This window comes from Andrena cerasifolii, chromosome 1, assembly GCF_050908995.1.
Source record: "Andrena cerasifolii isolate SP2316 chromosome 1, iyAndCera1_principal, whole genome shotgun sequence".
Taxonomy (NCBI): Eukaryota; Metazoa; Arthropoda; class Insecta; order Hymenoptera; family Andrenidae; genus Andrena; species Andrena cerasifolii.
In genome coordinates, this window is record NC_135118.1 from 7,987,391 (window position 1) to 8,007,963 (window position 20,573).

The window sequence follows — 20,573 nt, forward strand, 5'->3', positions numbered from 1 at the left end:
CATGAGATCCCAAAGCCCACCTACAAACACCCTGTACCCTAAAGTAATTGTCACGAATAACAATCTCGTACGGAATGCGCATCGCGCGCCCCAGGAAGAGGATGCAGAAGTATTTTCGCAGGAAGTCGCCAGGATTTACAAGCGAAATTTACAGACGGTGTCCATTAACGATCGAGCGTAAAACGGGGCGCCGTGGGTCAGCGACGGCGTCGCGGCCGGTAACGATAAAACACGCGGTCGACGTGCGAGGGGGTGGCGGCAGGAGGGCGGGAGGGGCGGGGGGGGGGGGGGGGGTTGAAAGGCGAACAAAACGCGACGGTGAAACATGTCGCACGCGTTTCTCACGCGTTATCATAACTTCAGATCTGGCGGTCGGAGGCGTCGCGTCGCGTCGCGGCGCACGGTCGAACGGTAACGTATGCACGCCGCTTCCGACTATCGTGCGCGCTGCACGGGGACTCGAGCCGCACGGACGTATCGGCGTCGCTGATAAGGGCTCGCGGCTGGACGCGTTCGACGCTGCGGGGACCGCTCGTGGACGGGCCGGATTTCTTCGTTGTTGAACCGCGCACGGTGTCATTGAAATGGAAACGCCGCGATAAAATCAGGGGTTTCCCGAGAATATGCACCGGGGGCCGTTCGTGTCGGCCGTTCCGCCCCGCGCGCCGTTCTGTCGCAGGCTAGCGAGGGAAAAAAGTTGCAAGTAGTATTACACGCTAGAGGAGCGCCGCTTTTATTGGCATTACAACGTTTTATTCGCGGGTAAAGCGATAGAAGATTTAAGGGAAGAGGGTAAGATTGGATTATTGTAAGCTTAAGCTCTAAAACGATTAAGAGGCTAGATTGTGTTTGAATAAAGAACGCCTTTGTGAAATTGGCCTTTGGCGGTGAAGCTGAGGAACCTCGGAAGGTGTTCCCTTCAAAGAGCAGGAATTCATCGCCGCTAATACCGCGGGCGAGACTCCGCAGGACGTGGAAAAATAATTTTATGCTGCCTTGTTGGCGGGGCCAAGCTCTCCAGGGCAATTCCGCGCGGATCCACGAAAGAAGCTTTAGCGTCTAACGAGGGGCTCCCGTCCCCGACGTGGATTTATTAGACACCTTCCGGCAGAGAGAATCTGTCGACGTTTCTGCCGTCAGCGGAGGGAAACGAGATCCCGAGGACGTTGGAACAGGCTTCGGGGAACACAAATGGGATCGCGGATGGTCGCTGCTGGGAAGAACAACGCGTAGACGTGTGCAGGCCCGGGTGAATGGAACGCATTACACGCCGTTATCGCAATGATACAGCTCGCGGAGGGGGCAGGGGGCGAGGAAAATTGTACACGTACATGCAAAACGCCGCCAGGTTAACCGAACAATGTAACGAGTCTCTGTTTCTATTCCCCTGCACGCCGCCGACAATACCGAGAGCGTGAAACGCGCGCTGCCGGTAGCGGGGACTTCATTAGCCGTTCGGCGCGACCATGCTCTGCTACGTATCGCGTGCCAACGACGCGTTGAACGTGTAACGAGCATGAGCCGACCATGTATTGTTCGGCGACGATGCTTCGATCTTTAATTCGGCTGTTCGCTAGAAACTACCGGCGATGACACTGCTGCGCGTTGCAGCGGCGTTCAGCAACCCGTGGATCGCGATGGGTTGCTTGATTAATTGGAGATGATGTTGAAAGGGGAGAACTTGATCAGAGGACTTTGAGAAGATAGACTTCTCCTGCGCCGATTTGCGTGCGCTGACAAATTTAGCGATCCTTGTGTGAAAACATTTTCATTGACTTTTGGGGAGGCAGGTATTCTTAAAGTACGGTTGGAACTGAAGATAATGAAGAAGGGCACGCGAGTGCAGGGAAAGTAGTACGGACAAAAAGCTTTCGCTCGAAGCGGACAAATTTATACGCGTGCAGAACGTTATCGACAAGCCTGGCAAACGAGGGAGTTGGGGGCCGTGTACCAAACCGTTTCCCCGACACCTTATCTGAGATAATGACTGACACAGGTGAAAATCCCGCGCCGCTGTGTGACGGGCAGCTGACTAAATGTTAACGCGCGCACGCTACATCCTGCGAACACTGGAATGGAAACGTTGTGACACATTCAGGCTATCGTTTAACGAACCCGTCGCGACCGTTCTGCCGTCGATACGCGGCTGAAACGAAGCTGGATGCTCGCGGCCGCGCGTCGATCACGCCGTCGTTCCCGGCGCAGCGTGAAATATTTAATGACATTTATGAAGCTTGTGAAAATTTCAACGGGAATACTCGAGGCCGCGTGCCCGTCGCAAAACTCTCCGCGCTTACTCGAGCTGTCGCTTTATTTATCTCCGGATGCGGCTGCCTCTTCGGCTGGACGAGGGAAACGCCGCTATGATAATAGTCAATGGAAAACACGGACGCGTAGCTTCCTGGTGCGCAGTACGTGCGCAACGTGACTGATGCTTGCGTTATGGGACACGATAAGAGGCACTGAAACGGCAGATATCAAGAAACGCTCATTCGTGGAACGTGGAAATGGAAATCGAATTGAACCTGTTTGATTCCACCTGCTATCACGTACGGCAGTTGGTACTGCATTAAATTAACCTTTGGACGGCGGAGAACTTGACGACCGACATCTGTAATTACTTAGGTCCATTTTGATCCGTAATAGGATTTTAGTCGGAGAATTCTCAGAATAAGCTTTTACAGTAAACTTAGAACTAGTTACAATGTGAGATCTGTATTTTCTTAAAGTAGTGAGGTTAATGAGTGATGACTGGTGTAAATAGTGCTGCGTGGTTCACAATGGACGCACGCACCCGCCGAACAAGAATTAAGGGGACCCTCCCGTTAAAATTTGTCAAAAAATCAATTTTATATAAATATGTAAATATAGTATAACATCCCGAGAATACCCTCTTGAAAGTTTCATACCAGAATTCGTAACGATATGGATTCTACAGTCAGATAACTAATTCAAACTCCGAACGCAGGTATGAGCCGAGAACACCTTGAACACGTTTTTCTCGAAACACTATATTTCAAAAACGCTAACCACGATTTCAGAAGAACTAATGAATCGATTTAAAAAAAACTTTGGGCATTTGATTCGTAATTGTACTCGCTATCGCAGCACCATATAACATCATTTTTTGAAACACGGTTTTTTCTTATCTGCATATTTGTGCGGAAAATTATCCGCTTTTTTGCACTATTTCCTTCAAATGTGCACCAACATCCTAGTTTTAGTCCTTTTTACCCCGACGAGGGGTGCTGCGATAGCTATTGAAATAAACTTTAAGAAATTGTTCGAATTTTTTATTTTGAACGATCCGGTGAGTAAATTTTGTGGTTACCGTTTTGGCACCTCTTTTTGGCAGCACCTGCACTAAGCGCCACCTAGAAAATGCATTAAGATCGAAAACATAACACAAACAATTTTTTTTGCACTCTAAGGACTGTATCAATAAATGCCAAAAATATTTTTTAGAGTATGTTATAACCTCTTCTTGCAAAAAATTCATAAATATCACCAGTTTTTTAAGAGGATTGACCGAAGGGTCTCCTGAAGAGGGAACAACACCTTGAAGCTCGGAAAAAAGCGTAATTTTTTTTAATTTTATGCTAGATATCCATACTTCGTAGGAAAGTCATTGATATGGGGTTTAAATGTGCATGTACTGGACAGTATTATAGAATTTTTGTGTGACAAAATATACAGTTTTAATCAAGTTATAGAGGTCGCATTAGCGCGTGACGCGTCGAACACGATCTGATAGTTTCCCACTTTACTCACGTCGCGTTCATCTGAGAAAAAAAGGAGAGCATTTTTTTAATCTATATTAATATAGTTACAGTTAAGCATACGGAAATTTAATTACAATAATTTTTGGAGAAATGGCGGCGCTTAAAGGGGAAACTTCTAAAATCTCGAGTCAGTTTAACGAAAAAATCAATATATTTTTGGGGTGAAAAATAGTAAAAATAATTTATTCTTAATTTCCGTACGCTTACCTGTAACCATATGAATATAGATTAAAAAAAATGCTCTCCTTTTTTTCTCAGATATGAACGCGACGTGAATAAAGTGGGAAACCATCAGATCGTGTTCGACGCGTCGCGCTCTACTGCGGTCTCTATAACTCGATTAAAACTGTATATTTCGTCAATCAAAAATTCTATAATACTGTCCAGTGCATGCACATTTAAACCCCATATCAATGACATTCCTACAAAGTACGGACATCTAACATAAAATTCAAAATAATTGCACTTTCTTCCGGGCTTCAAGGTGTTGTTCCCCCGCAAACAACATAAGTAGACTTTTCAACCTCCACCAGGAAACGAGTGCAACGTGTTAATTATCGTTGGACGAGCAACGATTCATCGTCAGATGCTTCTCAGCCGCGTTCCGGGCGGAAGTAAAACTCGGCTTCTTTTCTCCTTCGCGAAGAGAAAGAGCCGAACGTTTAAATGCGCTTCTGAGCCGGATAATAACCAGGGCGCACGTTGCGCCACGGCCGTTCAAGGGATGCAGCCAGGACTTATCGGGAATATCGCTTATCGATACTTCTCTTCTTTTTTTTAATGCCACGAACGCGACGGTGCAACGGGGACGAGATAATACTTAAACATCGGCGAGCGATCCTGCCGCGGTAAAAGAACGAACGCTTCGCTCCAGCTGCTCTTAATCGTCCGGAGAATAACGCTCGCGCGGTGAATGCGAGCGTCGCGAGGCGCTCCGGCATCGCGAGAGGCTGCAAGGAAACAGAACAGGGGAAAAAAGGGGGTAGGTACAGCGTTTTTTGCCGCAATTCTCGAAGTTTTTCGTTGCGAGGATTCATATTTAAGAGCAGCTGCGTCGCGGAACCATTTGATTATTAGCATTTTCCTTGTTCGACCGCACACTTTTGCGACACGCTCCCCGCCGTTGTTCATATCCCCACTGTTCTCCCAAGCGGCTTCCAAAAACGTTGCGCCGAGAATAGTACAGACTTATACATTTTTCTTGAATTATTTTTCTACTCTTTTCACTCAAGGTTACGTATAAAAGTAGGTGTTTTTACTCGAACTTGCCTTTTACACCATCCTTATCTGGTTCGCTCTTTGTCGATAGCTTTTCTGCGTGTATACCCACGCGATCCGCGCGTGTGCGGAATAAAGTGGTTATTATTAGCATCGCTGTTATTATTATTAGCGTTCGCACCGTCGGGGCTAAACGCCGCGAACGCGACGATTTAATCGCGAGATCGTGCTCGCCCGGTTTCTCCTGAGCCGATAAACATGAAAGATGGAAGCGATCGAATAAAAAGAGAGATTTGTTCGCGGATCGTTCCGCGCATCCCGGGTACGGTGCGGCTTTGTGTCCTGTCGCGGGCGAACACATGGAACACGCGCGGAGCAGAGCGCGCGCGAGTATCGGAGATATCGTTTAACGATACCGGGAGCGATACGATCGCGAATCGATACCGGGGCGAGCATCGGAGCACCGGTGACAGGGGGCGAGGCTCGCTTGGAAGCCGTCCATCCATGGTGGTCGGCTATGCAAATCTTCAAAAGCGCGCCCGGGGAATCACAGAAATGCACCGACGCTGACAGATCTCCAACGCGACGGTGAAAAACACGTCACGGGCGCGTCGATGGGGGAGAAAAGCGGGCGCGACCGCGCCGATGAGGACGGTTGAAACGGAAGACACGGCCTCCCGGTGTTCTATTAATCTTCGCCGAACGAGTGTGCCGGGAATGAAAAGCGTCGCGAAGAAAGTAATTTTAAGGGTTCCAAAGCCTCCACTTCCCACATTTGTGGCGGTAATCCAGTGGGACATTCCGGGCTCCGCCTACCCTTCTATTTTAATGAAATATTCCGCGTCTAGGTATATATTTCAATAATGTCCTCCAAGTTCCACTCGGTCGGTACCTTAAAGGTATTGCAAGCAGGAGTCGGTATACCTCGGCAGGGCAGCAGAACTTGCAATATTTCACAGAGATATTAGAGCGAACGGTGTCGCATAATTGGGCACCTCCTGTCGAGAGCTTTCCAACGGTGTGTATTACTGTATATGAATCGTTCCACACTTTGCTATCCGAAATGCCCCTATAGACTTATCGCTGATCCTTTAACATTGTACCAGAAGGTATTCGGGGGAAAGTGGTAGGGCCTAACGCTTTATACAAGCCACCGTTATCTACAAGGGAGGCTGGTAGACGCTCCAGGGCCGCAGGACATGCGGCTCGTAGGGGAGACGGCTGTGGATACGCGCGAAACGGCAAGGGAAGATCGTCGGGGAGGGTGAAAGTTCTCTTGGCACTCTTATGTGCCGCGATAGCTTAAAACCGCAGGGTACGCGATAATAGCCAGCGATAGGTCCATCGGGATAGGCGGTGTTCTGCCAGCTATTCAGGACGAAAACTCCTTTGGGAGCACGTCTTATATGCGGACGACCAACCAGCCGAGGGCCTGCAGATATTCCCACGCCGAGATCCCGATTTCACAATTGTCGAGAACAATATTCGCACGAGGAACGTATTGGCTATTACCCGAGGGTGGTTTGCTCGGACGCACAGTGGTTCGAGCATACTACATGCTAGCTGGACAAAATTATTTTTTTGCGGTATTGGGTTTATATGGGGTTCTAATTGTTAGAAACATACCTGATTCGTATCACAGTTTATTATTTCACTAAAAATATCAATAAAATAAAAATATGACTGATTCAATAAAGGAAAAAGAACAAAACGACAGTATTGTACTTTAACTATAATTATCAGTTGCAACATTATGTTTATTCCTGTAATTTCGAGATTTCTGTGGAGTTTTAAAAAAATTTCGAGCCACAGTTGACTCACCTAATATAAAATGGCTATTAAAACAGTGTTTTGCTATATGTTCCACGTCGTTCCACGCGACAAGGGTTGAATTTACGGAAAGTACAGACTTTCTAGTTTTTTTTAATCACACGATCGATCTGCAAAAATTTGCAAAACTATATTTTGTGAATTTTTTTCGAGTGCGACGCTCGGCAGGAGAGATAGCACTATTGTTATATTTCGGACTCTATAATGTAATGCAATGTAATTAACAAGAAATTAATAGTTATAAGGCAAACTTATAGTTATAGTTAATCTATAATACGTATAGAGTCTGTGCTATCTCTCCTGCCGAGTGTCGTACTCGAAAACAATTAACTGAATATAGTTTTGCAAATTTTTGCAGATCGATCGTGTGATTAAAAAAAAACTAGAAAGTCTCTACTTTCCGTACATTCAACCCTTGTTGCGTGGAACGACGTGGAACATATAGTAAAATACTGTTTTAATAGCCACTTTATGTTAGGTGAGTCAACTGTGGCTCGAAATTTTTTTTAAAATTCCATAGAAAACTTAGAAATTACAGGAATAATCATAATGTTATAACTGATAATTATAGTTAAAGCACAATATCTACTGTCGTTTTGTTCTTTTTCCTTTACTGAATTAGTCATATTTTTATTTTATTGATATTTTTGGTGAGATAATAAACTGTGATACAATTTGAACCCCATATGAACCCAATACCGCGAAAAAATAATTTTGTCCAGCTAGCACGTAGAATACTCGAACCACTGTGGGACGGAGGCATTGGAGTGTCTGAAATTTAAGTCATCACAACGCGGAATACTTATGGATAGTAATTCATTTGCTGCGACATAATTATATGCAAAAGTTTACACAGGCGATTCTACATTTCTGGATCGGTGAAGATCTGTTAAGAAAGTGTACCGCAAGATTGACCTTGACCTTGAAATTCAGGACTAATTTTTTTTATCTTGAAGTGTTTCACTCACTAAAACGAGAGACAGGGTCAACGAAACCAATGTTCCTAGCAATGAACAACAAAAATGGTTTCATTTACACTTTTTGTCCGCCCAGTGAGTGGAACACATTGAAACAAGAAAAATTGGATCTTGAATTTCGAGGTGAAGATTAATTTTCTGGCACAGCTTTTTAACAGATCTCCACCGATCGAGAGATGCAGGATCATCTGTGCGAACCACGACATATAATTTTTCTACACCCTGTACAAGGAGTGAAGTATGTATTACTTACACTGCGTTCCATATTAGAGCGTACCAACGCCCATACCGATTTGCGACCGATCTGCGCAGCTCCCACGGATCTGAGACACGCGATTGATCGTAGCACTTTCGCGATTAGTCGTAGCACTTACCCTACCGGGTTACCACCAATCGACAGTGTATCCCTGCGCGAAACGAGTACGCTCTAATGTGGAACGCAGTATGTTACGAAGAATGCACTTCAGACTCCAGTATGATGGCATATGGTACCCCCTGCACGTTCCAGCCGCCACGATACAATGCATCATAGAGTACTACCAACGCAGAAATTAAGACACAGCGGTATAATGAAATTGGTTTCGAAATTACAAAGAGGGGTTGGTGCAGCCTGAATCAGCGAACGATGGGTTTTGCTGAAGCCAATTTCGTGGGAGTCACAAGCAGGCGCAGTGTATCGCCATTTTTCAGGTGACCTCGATCCGCCCGCGTTGATTTTCATTAGCAGATCCCCGCGCCGGGGAATGGCCAGCAAGTAGGTACCGAAAGTGCACGGTCGAGGGCTGTTGCCCCTGTAAAAGGGCGTCACAGTAGGGGAGAGCGGGGGCAAACGTAACGGCGTCATGAAACTAACACGCCTTCTTCCCCTTCCACAAACATTTCCAAAACGTTTGCTTTACACAGTTACATGTGTATAGTGTCTCTTTTATTGTACCGAGTGACGCTGAGCAGTAACACGCATCGTATACCGTGGGCAAGCTAAACTCTTGTTATTTAGATCATTCAGCTAAGTTTCTCCTGTTTTGGTTTTTTCGTTAATATTCATAGTTAAACTATAGATATTAAAGCAATTATTTGCCAGAGCGTTCGTAGATAATGTATTCATAAATTCCTGTATTTGATTTTAACAAGTCTGGTATAGTTGCTATGTTATAACAGCTCTATTCTGAAAAACATGGCTGGGGACAAAAGTAACACGTCGCTACGGGGACGAAAGTAACATGTTACTTGGGCGAGCAAAGTAGCATAGAGGATAGGAATTCTTCAGATGATAATGATTGTCTACGTCTGGTTTGATTGGACCCTTTTAGTGAAACCTGTTCGAGGGAGAATCATCCCAAATGTCTAAATTTTAAAGGTAAGACCCACGAAGACTGCAGCATGGGTGATCTTCGCTACATATGTCATAATTTTAATTCGGATTAGGTGAAAAGTAATACCTATCATTTAACTAAATACACAATATCAAAGAAATGTTCGAAGCTGGTTATGCTTTCCATCTTTCGTTATTTAAAATTTATTTGTTTTTATCGTTACTTAAAATATATTTATTTAAATGTTTCTTTCTATCATTTTTTTTTTAAATCCTATTTTGCGTTGGACAAAGTATTTTCACTTAATTCCCCTGAAAATAATTAGTGTTACTTTCGTCCTACCCCTACAGGACAAAAGTAACAACGACAGTCACTGCGGAAAACTGCCGTAACTTTTTAACTACTTATCACTTAAGGCTGAATCTGGGCTCAAATGATAGACCAAGAAACATAGTATCAGAAGGCACGGTTTTCATTTATTTATATATAAAAGATAATTGACCAGCGGCCATGGCCGTGATGGAAACACCGGTTCCCGTAAGATCACCGAAGTTAATCATCACGGGCGGCGTACTGGGGAAAGATGGGTGACCATCACCTGTCTCCCGGTGCGTCGCTGCTGCTGGGACCCGAAGGAGAGAGGAGGGAAAAAGGAAAAATGACACTATCATTCGTTGGGCAATATAAGCGAAATGCTTGGAACGCTATCCTGTGTGTTAGAACACACAGAAAAACAAAAAAATACAAATACATAAAAGATAATTGTAGGCTAGGCCAAATGTAAAAAATGTTACTTCTGTCCCCGCTCTCCCCTACGCTCGATCTACGATATTAGAGTAAACGAGCGCTGAAAGTGTAAATGGGGTTCTTATGGGAATTAACAGCGTCCTTTTCGTTAACAGCGGCCGGCTAAAGATTAAGTAACGTATCCCTGCAACAATTTCCTACCGAGCGAGCCCCTATTACCTCGACGACAAGCGGTTCGTTGCGTTGTCCCGCGATGAATCAGCGCGATCCTTCGCCACGTTTCCTTCTGCCCGGTGGCCTCCCCCGCGTTGGAGCATTCGTCATTAGCCAAAGTGGCGTTCGTAAAACGCACGGATGTGAAATATTTAAGCTCAGTGCCGTCGCAATTCGGCGCTTTGGTAAAGTTTGGAACACGCCTCGGTTATCTGGCCACGTATAACCCCAGGCCCGAACCAGGTCTCGTTTGGGTTCCGTCCCTTCGGGATCTCGAGCATTCGGCTGCTACAATCCGCGAGTTTCACCGACTCCGGCCCCGGTGTCCATAAAATCTCGAATGTATTTTGCAACGACAGCAGAAAGGAATTGCCCGGCAGTCCTCGTCATTACGGGTGGAAGTCCTCGGAAACTACATCCGGGGTCTGGAAAAATTTCACGGGAACCGTTCTTGGCTTCCCTTAACAGTGAAACTTGCTGGCGATACAGAGCTAGTCTGCCCCCCTCTGCTTCCTTCGCTCTTCTCTGCCCTTCTATTCGCATTCTTTTCTGGTACTAATAAAGCAACTGTTCCAAGATCCCGGATTATACAGCAATTAGGATGTCGGACTGAGTATACTAGGCGTATTTAGAAGTGGGCAGAAGCGAAGGAATATAAAGTTGGTTTGAAGTTCAGGGGGATCTTGTTCTCAACCACACAAAAGATTCCAGAATTGAGGTCCTTGCAGCAAGAGGCAGCAGCTCCATCTGTACCAACTTCGTAAATCAGAAGAAAAAAAGCTGTTTATAAAGTTATTGCTTTGACTTAGCTTTGAAAAGAGAGCACTAATTGAAAAATATATATATTCACAACAATAAATAGTAGTTATTGAGTCGATAAGTTTTTATTTCCATTCTTGGCGAATATTTCAAATCTGCAGCATTCGTATTGCGCGAAACAGTAATGGGTGTAGTTTCGAAATTTTCAATAAATCGTTCATTTGTTATCGGATTTGCACGAAGCGTGCACCAAACGATGTAGAATTTGTTTGCATATATTACACGTCATAACTCAAAAACTGTAAAAAATGGAGCTGCGCCCTGTTGCTGCAAAGGACCTCAATTAAATCATCCACTTTCCAATTTCTCCTGAAAACCGAATCCACTTTGGAAGATAAAGTATTTCGAGGGTGCAGGTGATACTAACTCGAGTTTAGAAAGTATTAGGGACTTGGTGTTTAATTATCGCGACGCCTTGCAATTTAGCCGACGAAGGTGCCAAACACGCATAAATTGCATCTGAAGGGGATATTGGCACGGAGCAGTACAGTAATGACGCCAAATATCTCCAATGAATGGCCTTACGTTCTAGAGACCTATCACACACACAAGATAACGAGGTGTTGCCGCGATATCGAACGATCGATATCGCAGAGCGGTGTAAACACCTTTAAACGTGGCCGTGTAAACGAGATGTTGACGACCTATAGGTGAGCTCCATGAAAGGGCAATCGACAACCATCATATGCGTTCAACTAATCGCAAGCAAAGTAAATAGCAACCATTTAGCGTTTATCTAGCCAAGCATAACATATTTACTGTAATTGAAATGTCGCAACATACCACAGATACCTGCGTAATTACTAAATTAATTAATTAACTCCCAGTTAATTAGCGGCAGTAATCGATGTCCCGTTAAGACCGAATTCCATGTGTAATATGAATTAAATCATATGTAATCATCGCCACCCGAAACATCCGCCGAACAAAAGTTTTCAGAACCTCCACTGCAACAACCGACACCAGTGCCTTTGTTTCTCCAATGCCGGAAACTATAACTTCTTTCTATTAAACAGCCCCCGTATTAAAAGCATCGTCCAACCGGCAAATAAGAATGACTGTAACATAGAATGAACCCTACAGCGATTAATATTAAACTGTCGAACTTTCTCATCATTCGAAGTCCTCTACAAATGCGTCTGTAGCCGCACACCGCAACCACGGGGGCAGAGAAATCTAGACACCCCCGATGACAATGGTCCCCGACGCTCGTCCGGCAATCAATTACACCTCGTGCCATTAATTAAGCTTTGTCTAGTTTCCGAGGGAACGACTCGAGCGAAATTCCTTTCTTTATTTCCCGGATAGACGAGAAGAGCGGCCCGTCGAATGGTACTTGCGTGACCCGTAAGAGCCGTTTCCGGCTGCAGTGAAAATGGAGCAAAGCCAATGGGAGAATGCCTCCAGTCTTTCCTGCTGCCGTCTCTCCCTTAGTTCGCGGCGCCGACAGAAGGACGAAAAAGTGCAAGGTTCGGCTAATTGAGCGGGGACTCGATTACGAGTCAGTCTGTGTCTGTGTTTCTCCGGGCGACACACGTACCGCAGAGGAACAGCCCGGGGCTGACTGGTTGTCCAGGGCCGCGCCAAAGCAAAAGGAGCACCGCGGCCGACCGCGGTTTCACCCTTAAGTCGATTAAGCTCTTTTTGCTTCGACTCATACCCTCGTCCGAGCGCCACCCAGGCCCGGCGAAATATGTCGATGGTTGAAAATTCTCGCCCGCTTCTCCTGTACGTGACCCAGTAACGATCGATGGCTTTATCCGGGGCCCAAGGACAACAGGCGAAACCAGAAGGGCACGATAGCGATCGGATCGCAGCGAAACGGTTGCCTGCCGCTTGGAATGAAAAGGGAAGAGGGTGATGAGATATCTCGGGAGATTGATGACTGGTACGATCGACGGTCGCGAGATGAATGTAGGTATTTTGTATTGTAATGCATAATATATTGAGTTAGTCGGGGTTATTTATATCTGAATAATCGAGCTACCTTGGGTCCGTTGTGGAATGATTTATCGCGGCTGGGAAAGAGTTCATTTGTCGGTAGAAAATAAACTGCGTAATTTCTTGTAATTTGTGGTTTTAATAATAATTTGTCTTCAATCAAAGGCTTCGAGGAACTTTGCTACGCCTGGATCCGCTATGGAAATTCAGGATTGGCAATCCTAGATCGCTGTTACAATTAACAAGAACACGCGTCACACATTTCTTTCCTCATCACGGAACACAAGCCTGTTGAAGAAACTAGTTCAGAACTAGGGAAAGCAATTTTCTCGACCCAGCGGTTAACAATAAACGGCCATCAAGTTACAGGTTTTGTCGTAATGCGTTTTCAGACGATTGCCGCACGCTTCCATGAAGACACCGCACCTCGGCGACCATGAAGACTGATTGCCTGCCAATAATTGCCAAGTTCTGGGCACTGCTGACGCTGATCGGGCCGCCACGCGATGTTCGAGCGCTCGATATACGTGAGTAATCTTTTTCTTTCCCCTATAAATTATTGCGAGCACACCCGATGCGATATTCAGCGGACGATTTGGCGATTATTAATTACACGCGATCCACGCGCGGGCGCGCCCGCCCGGGGCCCCCGTGTTTTATTCAAATTTCAATCATTTTCGGCGCACTATCGCGTGGGCAGCAGACGAATTTTAATACAGCATGAATATGAAAGCGGCCGCCGCGCGGGTACAAGTTTCGTATTAAACATCCTCCTCGCGTGCCGCGTTGTCGCGGAACGCATTGCCTTCGACAATATCTATTAAGTGAGGCGATATTTGACACCGACGATACAATTATCACGGCAGATTTGCGTGGCCGTATCGGCCGTTAAACGTTACCAGAGTGAATTTCATTAATCGCGGCACGCTCGATGAAATTTGCGAGTGATTGACAGGCGCGTTGACGAAACGATCTGGGGCAATGCTGATTGATCGAATAACCCCACTGTTTTTAACGATATTCTGCAACTTGATTTCCAGCAGGTATTTAATAATAACGATTACGTCTAATGTACTGTATCGGCCTGGGATGTTCAGTATTGCTCGCCGTTAGTACACTCCAATCGGGGTAGCTGAATAGAAATATGCATGTTCTAACCGTGAATCTAACCAGCAAGAGATTAAAGAATATGAGAAAATAGCAACGCAGAAATCTAATCGAAATACAGTTGAGCCTACGTGATCCCACTTAATGGAGAGACGTGACTGCTTCTGCGTCGACACCTGCTCCCACGACGAATCAATTAACCCCCGAAAACCGAGCTGCGCGTCGCGAGCACGATTACACGTTCCCATCGTCTATACTCCATTCGACTCGAGCCCGGCCGCACACTCGTGGGATAAAAAAATAAGAGTTCGAAGCTAACCAGGTCAAGAAGGAGATGGACGAGCACACTGTTCCGGTCGGCGAATTTCAGCAGCCTGGTGTTGCAGCTGCGGAAAACTCATTCTCCGGTGGCTGGAACACAACCCGTTCGCAGCCTCCCCTTTCTGTCTTCTTTTCTTCCCTCCGCGCGCCCTCCCCCAATCTTCCCTCCGCCCCGGGGCCGTCAAATTTTTCATCGGGAGCAGGTGATCTCGGAGTTTTTATTTTCCTACGGCCAAGCTCGGCCGATGGGGGTGCCATCAGTCTGAAGTAATGACTCGCTATTCTGCACCCGCCCGGGGGATCAATTATTTTGAATCTAATGCGACAGGATAAATTGCATCCCGCGGAAGGCTTCTCACGCCACCCCCTAACACACCCCTGCCTCGCCCCTCGCCACCCCCCAGCCCCCCTCGTCGCCCTCACCCTCTCCGTCTCGCCTCGATGCAGTCGATGGCCACGCCGGCTAGGGACAGGGACGATTTTACGCCGGGAGGCAGTCTCGTCTTCGGAAAACAACCTCCTCGTTACTAGGATTCTACATCCCATCCCGTCACTCGACAAATTGCCAATAAGCAAGTACCATCGATTGCTCTGCCGGCGTTCTATGTATATTAAGTGTCCTGGGCTGCCGACGGTGCCGTAACGCCGTCGTGGATTTCGTTGTTCAGGGCCACCAAGGGGGTTCGTTGATTTACTCGTGACATTTTCAGCGAAATTCCAAGGTGCCGCTTTCCCTTCTGTCGGTTGTGTATAAAGGTCACGTCTACGCGACGACACTTCTTTGTCTAGATCAAGCGTACACGACGCTCAATAAAAAAATCCGGAAGATTGGAAACTGCACAGAGCAGTCCGCGACTCTGAATTCGACTTATCGCCGCGGGAGTTGCAACTAGAGCTAGGCTGAAGGCACTGCAACCAGCTGTAGCTTCACAGTCATCTGACTGCAAAAAGAAGAAAATCTTCTTAAAGTTAAGGAATTTATGCCGAGATTGGACCTAAAGTTTTAATTTTAGTTTTTATTCATAATATTTTTTTCGTCGATATAAAGAATAATAGGAAAAAGTTGTCTAAGGAAGAAACATACTTTTCCTTTCAAACGCTATTAATCTTTCAATTTTTCATTTTTTTCCCCTTTAAAGTGGACCAATCCCAGCGTAAACTACCTAACTTTAAGAAACTTCTATTTTTTGCAATCAGGTGACTGTGATAGGTGCTACACATCGCATCAGCAGAAGTTACGTCTTCGAAGAGGTGGACAAAAAATATTTTCTGCAAGTTTAAAGATGCCTCCTTATATCACAAAAGAGTTTAATCCAATGTGACCAACAGTTTTTTAAAAAAAAAATCTTAATTATCAGTTACTTTTGGAGCTATTACACGAGAAGCCCCTATTAAGGCAAACTCCAAACATCAGTATCTTTAATAAAAACTGTTTTTTTTTTACCATTTGTAATAGAGAAGCAGTGGCATACGATTCCCTTTAACAGACACAGACCACTGAGTAACGAATTATAATGGGTAGACTTGCTGGCTACCGTTTGAGGCATTATACCTCGCGGAACTCCGCCATTCGTTTCGTAAGAAATCTCCCCAGATTACCCGCGAGGAGTGGTTTTTTCCCACAGCCGGCGATTAGAAAGCGCGCCTGCCCATGAATCCTCCCCAAGTACTTACGAACTTTTCAAGATTATCGATGTTCCCGCTACGGCGGAGTAACGAAGCGAGTTCTTCCTGTGTCTCATCACATACCTGGAATATCGTTTCCCTGTCGCAAATACCACTCAAATTCCCTGTACCTTAGCCCTCGAATCTGTGGACCCTTTCTTTATCAGCCACGCATAAAATGCACTCCAGATACGTCTAAGCTCGAAACGCTTGATGTGTTCTACGCGACTATACGCTGTCTTGACTGTCGACCTGCGACAGTAAACCTGGTGGTAGAAAAAAAACAGTTGCACATCCCTGGGAACCTCCCTGTTGTTCCATCTACATCGGTTGGACTCGATTACTCGGGCGTCGAAACGGAGCTGCGCTGAAAAGGAAAGAATTAGCAGTCGAGGAGGAGAACGAGGGGGTGGTGGATCGACCGATGAAAACGGGAAACGGGGAATACGTCGCGGAATGGTTAGTTGAAAATTTTACAACCTTCCTCCCGTAGAATCTGGCTGCCGCATTCCACCCCGTGTGTATTTTTTATTAACGGGACGACAAATACGTTGCTGAAGGGAATAGCGTAATTTCAGAGATTGACGTTTGTCCAAACAGAGACGCTTCCAGAGTCTGGGGAGAAGTACATTTCCTCGGGGAATGCCTTGTGTTGGGCTTTTTAATCTTAATTTCTAAATTCGAGTGCACTGCTGCGAGGATAAAAGCGAGAATTAGAAGAAGAATCAGCCGAAATTTGTTCGGGGGAGCAATTTTCTTTTTAATTGATGGAGACTGACTAAAAACTAACATTTGTGGAAATTAGATGGCAATAAGGTGAATGTCCCAATTTCTGCTGATTTAAGAGGTTACTCGTCATAAAGAAGGTTTGTAAAAAATTTGTTTGTGATGAAAATTTGCAGAGTAATTGATTAATTCTTTAATAATAAATCAACCAATTCAAAAACTATTTAAGAAAGATATTTCAAGATGAAAGTTGAACTGTTAGTAATTTGTAATTTGTAATTAATTATTAGTAATTTGTAATTAAATAGATACGTAATCCTCTAAATGTCCGTATTTCTGCTCATGAAAAACAGCGATGTATGTATTGCCCCGAGCGCGTGCAACACTCGCGTAAATGTTTAAATAATTTAGAATTATTTTGTTGCAACTATAGTGCAAACGTGACGCTTATAATAATATGAAAAATACGAAATGAGCAGAAATGGGAACATGAGCAGGAGTTGGGACCTTTCACCTTATGTACCAGACACTTAGAATATCCATCATGCTAATATCAAATTATGACCTCGTATTAAATTTTACTTGATAATAAAATTGCCAGAAAGTTTAAAGAGAAGAAGATGAAGAGGCTCGGAGAGCTGCGGGTTTGAAGTAATATATAAAAATTTCCTTTCTCATTCGACTTACGTTGACGGTACATAATGCATTCGCTTTAGAAACGCTAGTCTTTTCCAATAACCCTCACCTTTGCCATAAGAATGCATTTTTCCTTTCATCCAGAGCCAACATGCATTCTGCTTCAGCCCGCCCTAATTGCGAGTAATTAATAAAATTATCAAAGCAGGTTCTAGGAGGAAATGAGAAGAAGGCCGGGAATCGATTAATGGGGCTTTTAACGAAAAGCAGAGCCAAACATCTCGCTAATTCCTCACGCATCGCTCTTACATCATTGGCATGAAAGTTAGAGAAATCATTTCCCATTATACTTAGCGATTCTTGCAACAATCTCGCGCTGAAATCCACGGAGCCTGCTAGGAACAGCACCGACCCGTTTTCATTCCATTGTTTTCCGAGCACCGCGGAGCCTGAAGACACTGATTACTCTTCAGAAACCAATAGACTCAATTCTCCAGCTTGCACAAGACTCGAATCTCTGACGTCAGCGTACAGGTCGTTCCATCAGGCTCTCGCCGATGAATAGAACATAGAAATGTGCAATAAGATTCAAACACGAGTATACGTTACTCAACGCAAATGCCACTACCCAGGAGCTGGATGCTCGAGGAGCCGAGGAACAATCTCGACTAGAGAAACCAGTTTACCTGGACAGTAATTCACGACACCCTGTTCGCCGAGGACAATCAGCAGAACAAAGATTTACCCGAGGAGAAAATTATTCCCCGGGATCCCGGCACAAAGCGGCCGTTGTACGTCCGATTTCTAAGCACACCGATTATCCGTTCACTAAACACAGCCCGGTCCTAGACAAGGTAAGGGAGACGGCTCGCTCGCCCTGGAAGACGCGCGGGAACCCGGGGCATCGACTAAGCGCCACGGATACGCCGGCAACGATTACTCCCTCGCAAGCTTTCCACGTTGCAACAGCTTAGCCCGGGTGACGAGCTAACCGGGTAGCGAGGAGGGGTCGCGGAAAACAGCGGGCCAGCGGGGAGGGAGGGGGCTGGAGGACAGGCCGCGTGACGAGAGGGAAGGAACGAAAAGGGGGCAGGGTAGGTGGAAAAGGTCGGCAGCGGAGGTGGGCGAGTTCACGGCGGACAGCCATTGTGCTGCGAGCTTTTGCCGGGCGCCAAGGAGTTCTGCTCGAAGCTTCCGTTTCCCTCGTTATGGTAAATGGTCTGTCTTGGTGGTTGGGCAAACAGTTGCACAAAGATAAGTGCAAGCACGGGACGCACTCGGGGCCGGCATCTCGAGACGCTTTCGAGGACTTCTGGTCTTTCTCTTTGTCTGCCCGCGCGCGGCGTTTCCACGGGCCCCCGCGAGCGCTGATCTCCCCGAAAGGTGTCCGGCCGTAGCCCCGGTGACTGCTGAAACATGCATAAGGGCGGGCCCCATTGTTCGGGGGAAAATGATTACTTCGCGCACAACGTGCACCGGGGCGAACGTACGAGGGACGTCGCCTAGACGGATCCCGACGAGGTACCCCGCGAGTTAACTGATTTGAATGACAAAGGGCGGTGGAGATAGGTGGTTAATGTATCATATTTGAGCCCGCGCGCCCGGATGAGAGACGGGGCCACCGGTGTTCGAGCTTTAACGCGCGGGTCCAACGTTTGCGCGTTAATCCTTAAACTTGCTGCCAGCTACGCGTTACCGGATGCTTCACTCGGGGCCGTTGGCTTCGGAACAAGGGGCGGATTGTGATCACGCGAGTTCACTCGAGTTTGGGCGTTCTTGAATCGGGCGAACGATTTTCTGGTTAAGAATTGGTCTAGTTAACAGGTGGGAACTACTTGCGCAGTCAAATCGCTCGAAAATCGAGAATTCTTTGTGAATTAATTGTAAGAAGATGAAAGCAATCACAAACTTTTCCTTTTATACAATGTTTATCACCATCGCGCAGAGTAAAATAATATTTTTCTTTTATACACATCTATTTTGCTAATGGCGCCACACGAGGTTGATTATACAGTGTTTTAGAATAAGTGTCTTTGGTTTGGCACTGATATTGAGCATAAAAATAAAGATACAACGGTTTCTTTGGAATATGTTTCTCCTAGAACCTGTAATTTAGGTTTGAACGTCGGAGAATAGAATTTAACCAAAATTATTGAAATGTCGACCAGGAGATGCCGATTTTTACGATAAACGGCTGGTTTTTTATCTCGGAAACTAGAGTTTTTACAGATTAATGTTGAGGTTTAATGCAGAAAGGAATGTATTGTGAACATAGGGTAAACGCACCAATAAATGAACACTTAAGGCTAATGAATGAACACTATTATAAAATTATGTTTGCAGCGCGATTAATCCTACGAATTGAAAAAAAGTCTCTACTTAATTAGTTGCTTATTTTAATAACTTATTTTACTCATTTTAGTAAAAAACGTCCATTCACTGGTACGCGTTCATTTACTAGTACATCCTACTGTAAAAATTTCAAGTTAACCCGATCCTCCCTTCTTTTTGCAATCGCTGCAAAATCACAGAAAACCGCCTGTGCATCCAACGACCGTCGCGCTGTCATATGCACCGTCATGTATGTATATATGCATTATCAAAAAGCCATTTTTACAGTTTGTAATATTAGTAAACATTACCCAAAAGTACTGGTCACCATTTGTATTCATCTTCTTGCAATTAATTTGCCAAAAACTACTTGATTTCTCGAGCGATTTGACTGCGCAGTCCCTTGATGTTACAGTAACTACGAATACCTTAGCACCGCAATAGCCCAAACAGTCGAAATTGCCCAAAATCCGAAATACCGAATTATCTCACATTACTCCGATACATCGATTCCCTAAGATTCCCAATTTTGCGACTTTGCAAGCCGATTTTCTTGACAGCGAAGAATAGACCATAAAAGCTTCGTTCCTGAGTTGCAAGTTATATGATCCCAAAGTATCGTGATCCTTTCCACCGTATCGCGCATTACGCTACACCCCATGTAAACCCGAGCGCATATACCCCATGAAAATTCTTTATAACGCGATCTCCCCCTGATTTAATATTCGACCGAGATACCAACCGGGGCGGGGTAGCGCATAAACCTTCTTCGAAGAAACTCGACAAGAAGCCTTTTATTATTCTCATCGTCCATTTCCATACACGGGGGTCCGTTCGAAGGTGATCTATACGTTTTCTTCGAAGCGAAGAGTTCCCATAAGTCGCCCGGAGACGTTTAACAATGTTAGAAGTTCGGTAACTGGGGCGAATTGGTCAAGTAGCAAGTC

General features: G+C 45.5%; 1 protein-coding gene across 2 annotated transcripts in view; it reads left to right on the forward strand.

The window, feature by feature from the left end:
* LOC143376474 (discoidin domain-containing receptor 2) overlaps nucleotides 1-20,573 on the forward strand; it is a 125,684-nt gene that overhangs the window by 48,394 nt on the left and 56,717 nt on the right. For both annotated transcript variants that reach the window (XM_076826890.1, XM_076826882.1), the window contains exon 2: nucleotides 13,233-13,367. In XM_076826890.1, the coding sequence (XP_076683005.1) occupies nucleotides 13,277-13,367 (91 nt within the window). In that variant the 5' untranslated portion in view covers nucleotides 13,233-13,276. The remainder of the gene's footprint in view (nucleotides 1-13,232; nucleotides 13,368-20,573) is intronic.